Source organism: Cupressus sempervirens, chromosome 3, assembly GCF_028749045.1.
Source record: "Cupressus sempervirens isolate cs-2001-9-10 chromosome 3, ASM2874904v1, whole genome shotgun sequence".
NCBI classification, from domain to species: Eukaryota; Viridiplantae; Streptophyta; class Pinopsida; order Cupressales; family Cupressaceae; genus Cupressus; species Cupressus sempervirens.
Window position 1 is genome coordinate 681,406,442 of NC_143120.1, and position 11,565 is coordinate 681,418,006.

An 11,565-nucleotide genomic window follows, 5' to 3' on the forward strand; every position below is an offset into this window, starting at 1 on the left:
CTATCAACTTATTGTTGCACGTATAAAAATATGCAAATGCTAGTTTATAATATATGTAAACTTGCTTAGTTTACATTTAGATTATTCAAGTTTTATTTTTTATTTTTATTTAAGAAATTTAAAAATTGCATTTTGTTGTATGAGATTCAAATTCTTCACTATTCTTTGTTACCAAATTTAAAATTAATTTTTTAGTTAAAACACAACCTTTTTTAATTTTTGCGAAATGACTTATACAAAAATTATATCTTATACATAAGTAAAGAGACAATATCTTATTTATATTATGATATGTGTTCATATTTGTGAGAATTTGGTTTTTCATAAGTATTTCTAATGTGAAGTTAATTCTTAGAGATTTGGGCTCTTGGTTATCCTTGATTTTAAATATAGAAATTGAAAAATCATGTTTTCATTATATTTCTTGTTAAATTTGTCAAATTGCTCAAAAATTTTGGTCCCATATTTTCCTATTCTTCACTATTAAGATATTAAGAATTAAAAATTTGACCTAAAGTATATTCTTTCTTAATCTGCACCAACAACTCATAACAATTTTATATTTCATTTATAAAGAATTTTTTTTCAAGAAAGGACCAAAAAGTCTTATATTTAGAACCTTGACCAAGAATGAATCCCATTTAGAATTTTCATCGTCTGTCAAAGAGGAGGAAAGAGCTAGTGTTCAAAACCCTATAATGTTAGATTCTTAAAAGGTATTTACTCATGAAAGATGTAATTTTCTTCAACTATTTGTCAATTTAAGACTGGTGATTGAAAATATGAACTTGTTTTACTAAAAATGAAATTGTCATTAATTTTTTATATAGATTCACAACTATTCTTTATTGAAATTACTTTTAAAATAGATTTAATGTTACAACTTTATCATATTATTTATTTGTATACATTTAAACATAAATATTTTATTTTTATAATAAAAAAGGGCAATCTCATTTTGGAATAAAAGTGTTGACCAGGCTTGATAAGATCTTATATTGTCTTGTAAATAGTGTTTTTCTTATTAAAAAATTTTCTTTCATCTTATAAAATTGGATCAATGCAATTTCTAGGATTGATCGGGTTTAGTGTTTTTACATCAACATTTCAAATCAAACTCTATGATCCACCATGAAGATGAGAAGTGCAAGATAAATAATAAGATAAATTATTGTAGATCAACTCAAGAGTATATAAATGATGCTAAAAGGACAAGGAGGGTCAAAGGTCAATAAAAGTTAACAATCAAGAGAAACTACAAGAAGGCCCAAATTGTTCAAAATGTTGACTCTTGACTATTCTTCACCAGTAAAAAATAAAATTAAGAATTTTACTCAAATTTTTCTTAAACTTTGTGAAACTACTCCCAAAAAATTTACGTAACATCTATAATGAATATTTCTAATTAAGGAAGGACAAAGAAATGTCTTTATCTATGGATAAGGACATCCACCAAGAATTAATCTCTTCTATGTCAAACAGTTTTGAGAATTACTATAATCTATAGAAGTGGAGGAAAAATATTGAGTTCAAAATCCTAAAAAATTACCCATTAAAGATCTAATTTTCTCCAACTATTCATCAATTTAAAATGAACTCTTAAAACTATAAGATACTTTGCTTAAGATATCCACCTACTAAAGATCTAATTTTCTTCAACTATTTATCAATTTTAAATTCCTTGGTAAGAATTTAAAAAAAATGACAATCTTATATTGGAACGAAATGGTTGATAAAATATTGGCTTATCTTGTAAAAATTGGATTTTCTTTAATCTTCTAAAAAAAATTGAATTTTTTATTCTCGACTATTCTTCACCATTAACAAATTAAAAAACTAAGATTTAGACTTAACGTAGGATTCTTTCTTAATCTTTGTGAAACAACTCAACAACCATGCATCTCATCTATAACAATTTTTTCAAAAGAAATTATAAAAAAATCTAATATATGAAATGAGAGCCTTGACAAAGATTTAGTCCTTTTTTCTAAAAATATATTGATAATTACTATAATCTATGTCATTGGAAGAAAAAGCTTAAAGTATTCAAAGTTGTAAAAAGCTAAATGCATAAGAGACTCACGAGTTACAAATAAAAGACATAATTTTCTTAACTATTTGTCAATTTAAAATTAATTAATTAGAATATAAAATAATTTACTTTAAATAGTTTTTTTGTGAATCTTCTATATGCAATTCAATCACACCTACGCTTAACTACTTTTATAACTAATTTTATATTTTAACTTTTTCAAACTATACAATCTTATTGTAATTAAAAGGAGACGATAAATTTTAATTTTTATATCTTTTCGTGTGGGATAAAATCTTATCTTGGCTTGACCAAGGCTTGATTAAATCTTCTCCTTTGATCTAAAAAAGTGCTTTTATTTGCAAGAAAAGGTTGAAAGAAAGAAGCGACCGACCGAGTGAGGCGACCGGTTGAAAGAATTTAAGTGGAAAGTCGTGGGACTGTCCCGACCGCCACGGCGTTCAAACATTTAATGGCACAGGCGGCTGCTGCTACCCATTTCCTCTCATTTGTCGGAAAGAAGGTGCCCCACGCGGTTTCCTTTTTAGAAAATATGTACTACTCACGCGGCGCATTAACTGTACCAGGGACCTAACTGCCTTATTTCAACGTCATAAGTGGCGGGTCATCACGAGCTTCCTTCGACGTTAAGTCTTCTTGTTCTCTATTTATATTACCATTTTAAGTCTTCTTTCTAACACATTTAGAATCTTGCCTTCTTTTATTTTGCTTACAAGTATTTATTATAGGTGTTCTCAATTTCCGTAAGGTATTCGTTTTTACAGGTTTTGTTTGGGAAGCATTGTTACGCCAAGTTTAAAGTCTGGTGAGTTTCAACAAGACGCCTGGAATTCGTTTGCAAGGGGACAACGAGATATCCCTGTGAGGAAATCAGAGAGGCTCTAAATAATGAATCTTGCCAGGCTTGTGAGATTGTTTTATCGACTGTTTCAGGGAATTTCAATGTGTTTTGTGTTTATCCGGACGTGCAAATCTTACAGCAAATTGAAGATGGCGTTAACTGCAGCATTTGAAGGGGTTTCGTCGTCTCCCGTTGGAGTTTCGACTTGTTCTTCTCCCAATTCTGTTGGGAGACGATCGTCTCATAATTTGAGCGTCGAGATCTGTTCTGAAATCCCGCAGCCACTGGCGTCTCCTCCAGTGAATTCTGCTCCTCCATATGGAAAATTAAAAACCTCTTCTCCCGGACAAAGAATTCGAAATAGTTCTGTGCATTTTCAGGAGAGATTGGGAACACCCATTAACCAAATACCCACCGACCAATTTCTATTGGCTTCTCCCCGAAGACCCACTTTGACTGCTTTGAACCAGAATTGTGATGGCTTTTCGCAGGGAAGCGATCTTTCAGGGAAATTTGGATGTGGTGATCAGTGCAAGATTTATGGAACAAGTGGATTTATTGAAGGAAATGGGTTGACATTGAATCGGCCTCCAGTAGCCCCAAACAGGCGGCGTCCTCCAATGCTGCAAATACCGCACTTGCCCATCTCTTTAACGCCGTGTTTTCAAAAGGAAAACTTGGCAGAGTTGGAAAAGGAAATGAACGTGAGAGGGTATAACTACTCTGTTGCCTGCAAAAAGGGTCGAAGAGAAGTTATGGAAGACGCTTTCAAGGCAATTGTTGACATTTCGGGGAATTCCAGGCAGGTCAGTCAATATTTAATTCTGCATATAATCTCATCTCTGACGATTCTATAAGGATGTTAATTAGAAATTCGAGCCTACTGAAATCTAGAAATAACAATAAAGAATATTACATTAATATTTTGTCATGAACCCATGAGAGTTTTCTTTCGATTTTAAATAACATAATCCTGAAATATTTGTCTTTTCAGGCATTCTTCGGTGTGTTTGATGGGCATGGCGGCCGCATGGCTGCGGATTTCGCAGCAGAGAGAGTCGGCCAAAACATTGCAGATGCAGTGGTGGAAAGGGGAAAAGGTGAGCGTCACTTCGACATGGAAGACGTGGTTAGAACAGCCTACCTCACCACAGACGAAGCCTTTTCCAACCAGGTATTAAACATTCCAAATACCAACTCTGCTTCAAATTTATATTACACTCAGTCTCTGCTTCAAAATTATAGTTTATTCCTTTGAATTATTGGCCGTATTTACATTGAATGAAACACCTGATAATTGAATGAATTGACATCTAACGAGTAAACTTTTTGAAGTACTACAAAGGATGAATGAACATCTAAGGTTGAAAGTCGGTTAAATTGTATTTAAGTAAGTTTGAGTCAAGGTTCATACTCGAAACATAAAGGAATCAAAACGTTGCTTACAAAATTTTGATTTGTCTAACTGTTCAGAATATGAGCAGCGGGACATGTTGCGTGACGGCCCTGATCAGGGGAGATGTGATGGTGGTCGCCAACGCAGGAGATTGCCGCGCAGTGTTAAGCAGAGATGGGACTGCTGAAGCCCTAACATGTGACCACAGGCTCGACAGGGAAGACGAGCGTCAAAGGGTTGAAGAACTGGTATAATTATCTTGTTTAAAAGATCACCTTCCTCCTTTGGGCCTTTTAGTCATAATTTACATTGACATCTCTAAATGAATATGCAGGGTGGATATGTGGATTGTGTTAATGGCGTGTGGAGAGTGCAGGGATTGCTTGCAGTGTCGAGAAGCATAGGTGACGTTCACATGAAGGAGTTGATATCAGCGGAACCAGAGATGAAGAAGCTCACAATTACGGCTGATTGTGAGTTTCTGATATTGGCTTCCGATGGCTTGTGGGACAAGGTAATAATGTCATACCCATTTGCTTACGAAACCCATTGTTCTCATTCCTAACTTCTCCACAGTTATCAATCAAATAATTCTCTTCATTTCTTTGTGTTTGGCTTGTTCAGGTTAGCAATGAAGAGGCAGTGGACACGGCAAGGCATCTGTGTGTAGAGAAAGATAGAAGCAGAGAAGGGTTCAGCGAGGCATGCAGGAGGCTTGTGGATGTGGCGGTGAGAAGAGGAAGCAAGGATGATGTCACTGTCATGATCGTCGACCTCAAACACTTCTGCACTTGATTCTTCTTTCACTTGCTGGAAACGTAACGAATCGAATCAACGAGACAATTAAATTATTTGTTTTGAGGGACAACTGTTGTTGCCCTCGATTCTGTACGAGGAAAGAATGACGTGCACAATCTCTCTTATTTTGTGTGCACTTAACAATCTATTGAGATGGAGTTGCACGCCTGTAGACGTCATGTCTAGATATTCTTTCTCACACCTCCATAATGCTTTCAGCTGGATTGCGGCTGAGCGGAATTTTACAATGGAGGTCACTACATTTAAAATGAATCGGGCGTAGAATACCATCAATCTTTTTCGAACATTTCAGAGAGGGTAAACTTTCTTTTACCATCAAGGAGGACAGTCTTCTTCACAAAATTTCATCTCACTATAATACAAGAAATTAGTCCTTCAAGGTAAGGGATGGGGGGCCTTTGTTATGAGATAATCTACAAGTATGTTTTAATTTTTTTTAAGTTCATTTTTTCTGTGATAAGAATATAATTGCAGTTTTTGTATAGTGATTTATTTAAAAAGTTCATTTATCTAATAAGTTAATCATTGTTAATGGGCCCTTGGTCTATTGGTGAAGTTGAATGGCTCACAAAGAGCTCACCAGGGATCAAGTCTTGCTGAGTGCAAGGCTCTGACATCATAAGGGATGAAGCTGAGATCGTGCCCCAAGTGATTTTGACGGTGTGGATGCCCTTCAGTCCTTGGCTCTAAGCCGAAGAGGTTTTAGGCATAAGAGGGCCCGTATCAGGTTCCTAAAAAGACTATGTGGTGGCTTTCGCTAGTTGGTAGCTTACAGGGTTCGTGCCTTGCTAGGTTGCCTCACAGGTCTAAACCCATCATAAAAAAGAAAGAGTTAATCATTTATTAGACAAGTTCAAATTTGAATTAGTAAATATGATACGAATTCAAATTAATTGAGATACTATGTATAGAGTGAATTTCATTTGATTAGTAAAGAATTGGATATGTTTTTAACCATTATTTTTAAATCCATTGAATGCTAAAGAATTGGTGATGTTTATAATTATTATTTTTTAATCCATTGAATCATAAGGGTCATGGACATTGTTAAATCTATAGATGGATTAGTGCGGTAATATAAACTAAATCCAAATAAAAGTAAACATATTTAAATTTAATTGAGATACTACATATAAAGTGAATTTTATGTAGTGCCTGCCCCTAGTTCGCATTTCTGTTATCATTGTCAATTTGCTTTAGGTTGATTTTATGCATTGATTAGTTTAGAGATATTGGATTTACAATATTATGATATTATTTCATGTCTTGAATTACAAATGTATCGGTTATTATTTCTTAGTTGATTTCATTCATGTGTTGTTAACGGTATTTTGATGATCCTAGTTAGTAAATGTGGTTTCTTTCATAAAAATGTTAACATGATGTCTTTAATGATGATTATGTTGTATTGGTAGAGATGCATTGTTATATGTACGCATTTGATGTTAGACTTGTGATTTTTACAATACTTACCACATACTTGCATGTGTATGGTGTGCGTGTTTATTTTATCTTTCTGTCTGACGTGTTTGATGTGGTTAAGGGAGGGAGTCATAGTCACCTGCTAGTCGGGATCTACACGATGAACCACTCCCCGCCATTGTCTGTTTAGTTTAGATATATTATATACATGTACATGCTCGTCTTTTATGCAGGATGCAGGTACCGGGCATCGACTTCCCTGAATTGCCAAGATGAGCGTGCCCTATTACAAATACTCAAATGGTGAGAATGGGAAGATAATGATCAGGTCCAATCCTAGCCATAGCCTAAAATACTTGTCCTGCAAGGAGGACTCGTAACATACTGTCTACCCTTTTTAAACCCGTGAGTATTTTTGTGCATATGTTGTTTTGTGAGTGTTTGATGAATTTCTATTAATTAAGTCTAATTAATAGATTAAATTAATGTTTTAATTTAATGGAAAATTATTATGATATTATGAATATTTAATTATATTTAATTAATTGAGAAATTAATTAAATATAAAGAATTAAATTGAAGATAAAAATTTTAAGATTAAATTTAGAACGTGATAATATTTATTTAATTTAATAATAATATATTTAGAGTTCATTTTTAAATAAATGCTAAATATTATTGTTATTTAAGTTAATAAATATTTATCAAATTTAAACGTTCAAAAATAAATTAAGAAGTTAAAATATATTAAATTATGAAAAAGATTTAAGTTCGCATGAATGAGTTTAAAATATAAGAGATTAATTAAAAGATTAAAAAAAAAAACATGTGAACTTGAATAAAGATAATTTAATAATGTGCACATGAGATTAAAGTTAATAAATTAATTTAGAGTGAAGTAAAGTGGAAAGTTAAATAAAGTAATTTAACAATTCACTTAAAGTGCATGAAGGTATAATAAAAAGAATATTTTAATTTAAAAAGGAAATTAATTATGCATGAAAGAATTAATTAAATAAAGTAATTATTATTTTAGAGTTGTGGAGACAGAAACCCTAAAGGTAATTAGATTCTATATTAGAGGGATTTGAGGGTTCATTTTGGGGAGAGAAGTTTTTCAGACACAGGTTTATGGAGGGCAACTTGAAGGGTTTGGAAAGAAACGAATTTTACATGGCTTGAAAGATTTTGCTTACGGTAGGAATTTTGCAGAGGTTAGCATCAGATCCAGGTAGGATCTTGTGGTTTAATTGTATAGTAGTTTTGCTCTTCAAGTTTTTGTCTGCTCCGTGTCTTTTGCATGTGTTGTTTTTCGGGTATGCAATATTGTTCTTGTTTGAGAAATATCTGTACATGGCTTAGATGGATACTTCATTGAGTTTATTTTGGAGGATTGTATTTGAATAAGAAATTAATTAAATATGAGAATCTATTGGATATTGAAATCAAGCTTGAGATTTAAAAGATAAACATCCGCTCTCAATAGTTTTTAAGAATGAAATTAATTTGAAAAAATAATTTGAAATAAAAGAAAAAAGAAAATTTTGAATTAGAAATTAGAAAGGTTAAACTTAATTTTCTCATCGGGATAATTAGGTAAATGTTATATATATATATATATATATATATATATATATATATATATATATATATATATATATATATATATAATTGTGAAATTGTGAAATGTAGTTCATTAATTTTTTTAAATAAAATAAAAATTATAAAATTATGAAGTAATTCTTAAAATTCACATATAATAATTCATAAATAAAATTACATAAAAATAAAATAAAATCAACAAATATTATAAAACCACTTACCTTTTCATTGGCTGGCGGACCTGCTGATGCAGGGAGCCGCATGGCTTGTTTAATGCTGCGACATTAAAGCCTGCGGCAGCCTTTAAGGCTAGCCGCACGACTTCTTTTAAGGGCCGATAGGTTTAGTTTTGTTTTAAAAAAAATATATTATAAACAAGGCAAATTGGGTGGGCGGGCTTACACCCCACCACACCCCTCTTTCCATACACCTGACGTCACTGCAGTACCCAACAGGCCTGCGTTAGTCGCACGACTTTTAGTATGAGACAGCGATTTTAAATCGCTTTATAAGAATAGATTTATATTGTTTTGGATGCTAAATTTTATTATTATAAAGTTGTTAATTAGTATAGTAAAAATTAATTTGGATTTAAATTTAGATCATTAATTATTAATATATAATGAATTAAAGATTATTAAATATCAATTATTACGAGTTGTAATAATCAATTATTAAATATTAATAACTTTAATTATTCTTTTTAATAATAGATTTTGTTTATCAGTAATTATTAATTTTGGCAAATTGGTAATATAGTTAGGTTTTGTATAATTATTAATTAATTTAATTAAAATTAGTTTAATTGAATTTTAATTAATGATTAATATTGTTACTTCATTATTAACAATAAAATTGATTTTAAATAACGTAGTATTATTTAAAAAATCAATGATTATTATTTTAATAATTTAAATAAATGGGTATACTCACACTATTCCTTAAGGAAAAGTGATCATAACTTTATATATTTGAGTCGATTAAGCGAATGGGTTATTGGGTGGAATGAACTATGAATCTTATAACTTGAAACAAACGTTGAACCGAAACTATAACCTTACATTTAACTCAATTATATGTTTTCGAAACAAACCAAACTATGAACTGTACTGTTTGCTTGTACTATCTATGCTTTTGGATTTTGGAGTCGATTAGGTGTTGACCCGCCTAGGACGTACACCAGAGGTTTTGTGAGATTTCTGTTATACCATTTATGTGGCTAGTTGTCATGATGTGTACTTGGATGGGAGAACCATCTTGTTATCAGGTTGCCTGTTAAGGAACCGAGTTGATCTTTATGAATGTTGTGGTATGGGACACAACTGTGGATTTATGTGCTTAGGAGAGGTTGTCTAGGTACGTGACTTGGGAGTGGCTTGCATAGGGGTCCGGGACCCAAAGTGGTCAGTACCAGGGTAACCTAATGCAAGTTATGTAATAAGTGATAACCTAGTAATTAAAATTTATGGGGGGAAAACACACTAAAAAGATAAGTTAGAGATATTTGATCTACCCATGCCTTGAATGCTTGTATAGACTAAGGATGGGAATGAGATGAGTGCCTCGTCTTCTTGAGAGGGCTTTCTAGTTTTCCATATGTGTGATGTTGAGGGTCCGGGGTTCAAAGTAACTAGTCCTGGGTAACTCAACGCTTGAGGGTTCGGGGTCTCTTAAGAGATCAGTCAAGGGTAAGTCAAGCAGCCATGTGATGACACTCCCTAGTATGTAGCCTGAGTCTCCTCTGTAGTTTTTGTGTATCTTTGGTGGTGTATCTATTGTCGGATGTGTTTATCATGGTTATTTACTTTCATTGATGATGATTGGTGATTCATGAATGTTGTACTTTTGACATGTGGCCTTTGACTTGAGATGATTATCTTTTGTTGGCTTTATCTTATGATCTTGGTATTTGGTTTATACTTGGTTTGTGTATGATGTTTGGTTATGTGGTGTCGGTATTGGATTGAGTGTTCTTACTTTTGGATTGTTTTATCTTCTTTAGTAGCATGTGTTACCTTTGAGATAGTTGTGGCCTTTAGGAGTTCCATGCCTAGGAATGTTTTATGTTTGATAGCCGTATGTGGATCATTCTTTATCTTCCTTGCATGGTGGGAGTGGAAGCTTGACTAGGTAACCACGCGGTCGGGAGGTAGTGCCTTCTTACCATTTGGGTTCCCCCTTCACATTGCCAGCTATTGGATGTTCGTTGCAGAAGATGTACCTTTATCATTCTTATCTCTTATCTTACAGACTTCTTTTCAGATGATGTATATATGTTATCATGTATTCTGTTGTACAGTATCTATTTTCACATACCCTGCGACATGTGTAGTGGATGTTATTGATTGGATGTACTTTCATTGTATTGTTTATACTTATGCATTTGCTTATGCGATTATGTATCTATTATTTCTTTATGATCATGAGACATTGTACTTGGAACTTAAACTAATTAATTTAAAATCATTAAATGTGACTCAACGTAAAGGAACCTTTGAGGAATTGAAACTATATCTGTAATTGATTTGATGTGTATGTTCATATTGCTTCCGCTTTAATGTTATCTGGATGTTGTTTAAACTTTTAAATTTAAAAAAAAAAATAGTTCAGTAAACATTGTAACATGTTAGGTTTATTTCTCTTGGGTTCTCGAGCAGGGCGTTACATTTTATTTTATCTTTACAATGATTAATTCATAGTAAAGATGATGCAGGAACATCCTGGGTGTAAGAGCAATCTTTCATCAACCAAAAATACTTTGGTATACTAGTGAAGTTGAATGGTTCACAAAGAGCCCACTGGGGATCAAGTCTTGTTGAGTGCAAGGCTCTGACATCATAAGGGATGAGGTCAAGATCGTGCCTTGGGTGATTTTGATGGTATGGATGCCCCTCAGTCCTTGGCTCTAAGCCAAAGAGGTTTCAAGCATGAGTGGGCCCATATCGGGTTCCTAAAAAGTCTATGTGGTGGTCTTCGCTGGTTGGTAGCTCATAGGTTTCGTGTCTCACTGGGCTGCCTCACAAGTCTGAACCCTCCATCCAAAAAAAAAAAAAACTTTCTTTTTAGTCTTTTTTATTTTAATAAGGACTAGTAGACAAGGTGGTTACTATTTATGGGAACATGCTATTTTTAGTAAGTTTTTCATACAAGTTTGGAATGTTCTCATTTTTTATATGAAGGTTTATTTTAGAGTTATAAGCCTACCATGAAAATCTCATTGCTCTAACTTAAGTATCAGAGAAGTTATTACGGATTTTTCAGTGGAAAAATTTGGAGAAAAAATCTTCAGGCTCACCATTGGAAGCCTTAGAGTGCCTGGATGAGGTTCGAAAACTCAATGGAAGGCCACTTGCATAATTTTAAGCTTGTAGATCATAAGCTGGCATTTTTGAAAAGTGCCAATCGGAACAACGGTTCATGAGTTATGACCTT

At 33.0% G+C, this 11,565-nt stretch overlaps 1 protein-coding gene across 2 annotated transcripts; it reads left to right on the forward strand.

Moving 5' to 3' along the window:
* The first annotated feature begins 2,728 nt into the window (after nucleotides 1–2,728).
* On the forward strand, nucleotides 2,729–6,069 carry LOC149568559 (putative protein phosphatase 2C 2). 2 transcript variants are annotated; one of them, XR_016362580.1, is made up of 6 exons: nucleotides 2,729–3,700; nucleotides 3,889–4,068; nucleotides 4,368–4,538; nucleotides 4,625–4,804; nucleotides 4,915–5,489; nucleotides 5,666–6,069. XR_016362580.1 is itself a non-coding variant. In XM_089821457.1 (5 exons), the coding sequence occupies exons 1-5, from the start codon at nucleotides 2,942–2,944 to the stop codon at nucleotides 5,083–5,085; spliced, it is 1,461 nt and encodes a 486-aa protein (XP_089677583.1). In that variant the 5' UTR covers nucleotides 2,729–2,941; the 3' UTR covers nucleotides 5,086–5,513. The 2 variants fall into 2 exon arrangements, 1 of the variants encoding a protein (XP_089677583.1); XM_089821457.1 differs by lacking the exon at nucleotides 5,666–6,069 and having other exon boundaries at nucleotides 4,915–5,513.
* The last annotated feature ends 5,496 nt before the right edge of the window (nucleotides 6,070–11,565 follow it).

Bases quoted from the DNA above. Each gene is read 5' to 3' on its own strand.
- LOC149568559 (XM_089821457.1), top strand. From the start codon at position 2,942: ATGAATCTTGCCAGGCTTGTGAGATTGTTTTATCGACTGTTTCAGGGA. The intron at 3,701-3,888 runs GTCAGTCAATAT...TTGTCTTTTCAG, and splicing joins TTTCGGGGAATTCCAGGCAG to GCATTCTTCGGTGTGTTTGA. The intron at 4,805-4,914 runs GTAATAATGTCA...TGGCTTGTTCAG, and splicing joins CCGATGGCTTGTGGGACAAG to GTTAGCAATGAAGAGGCAGT.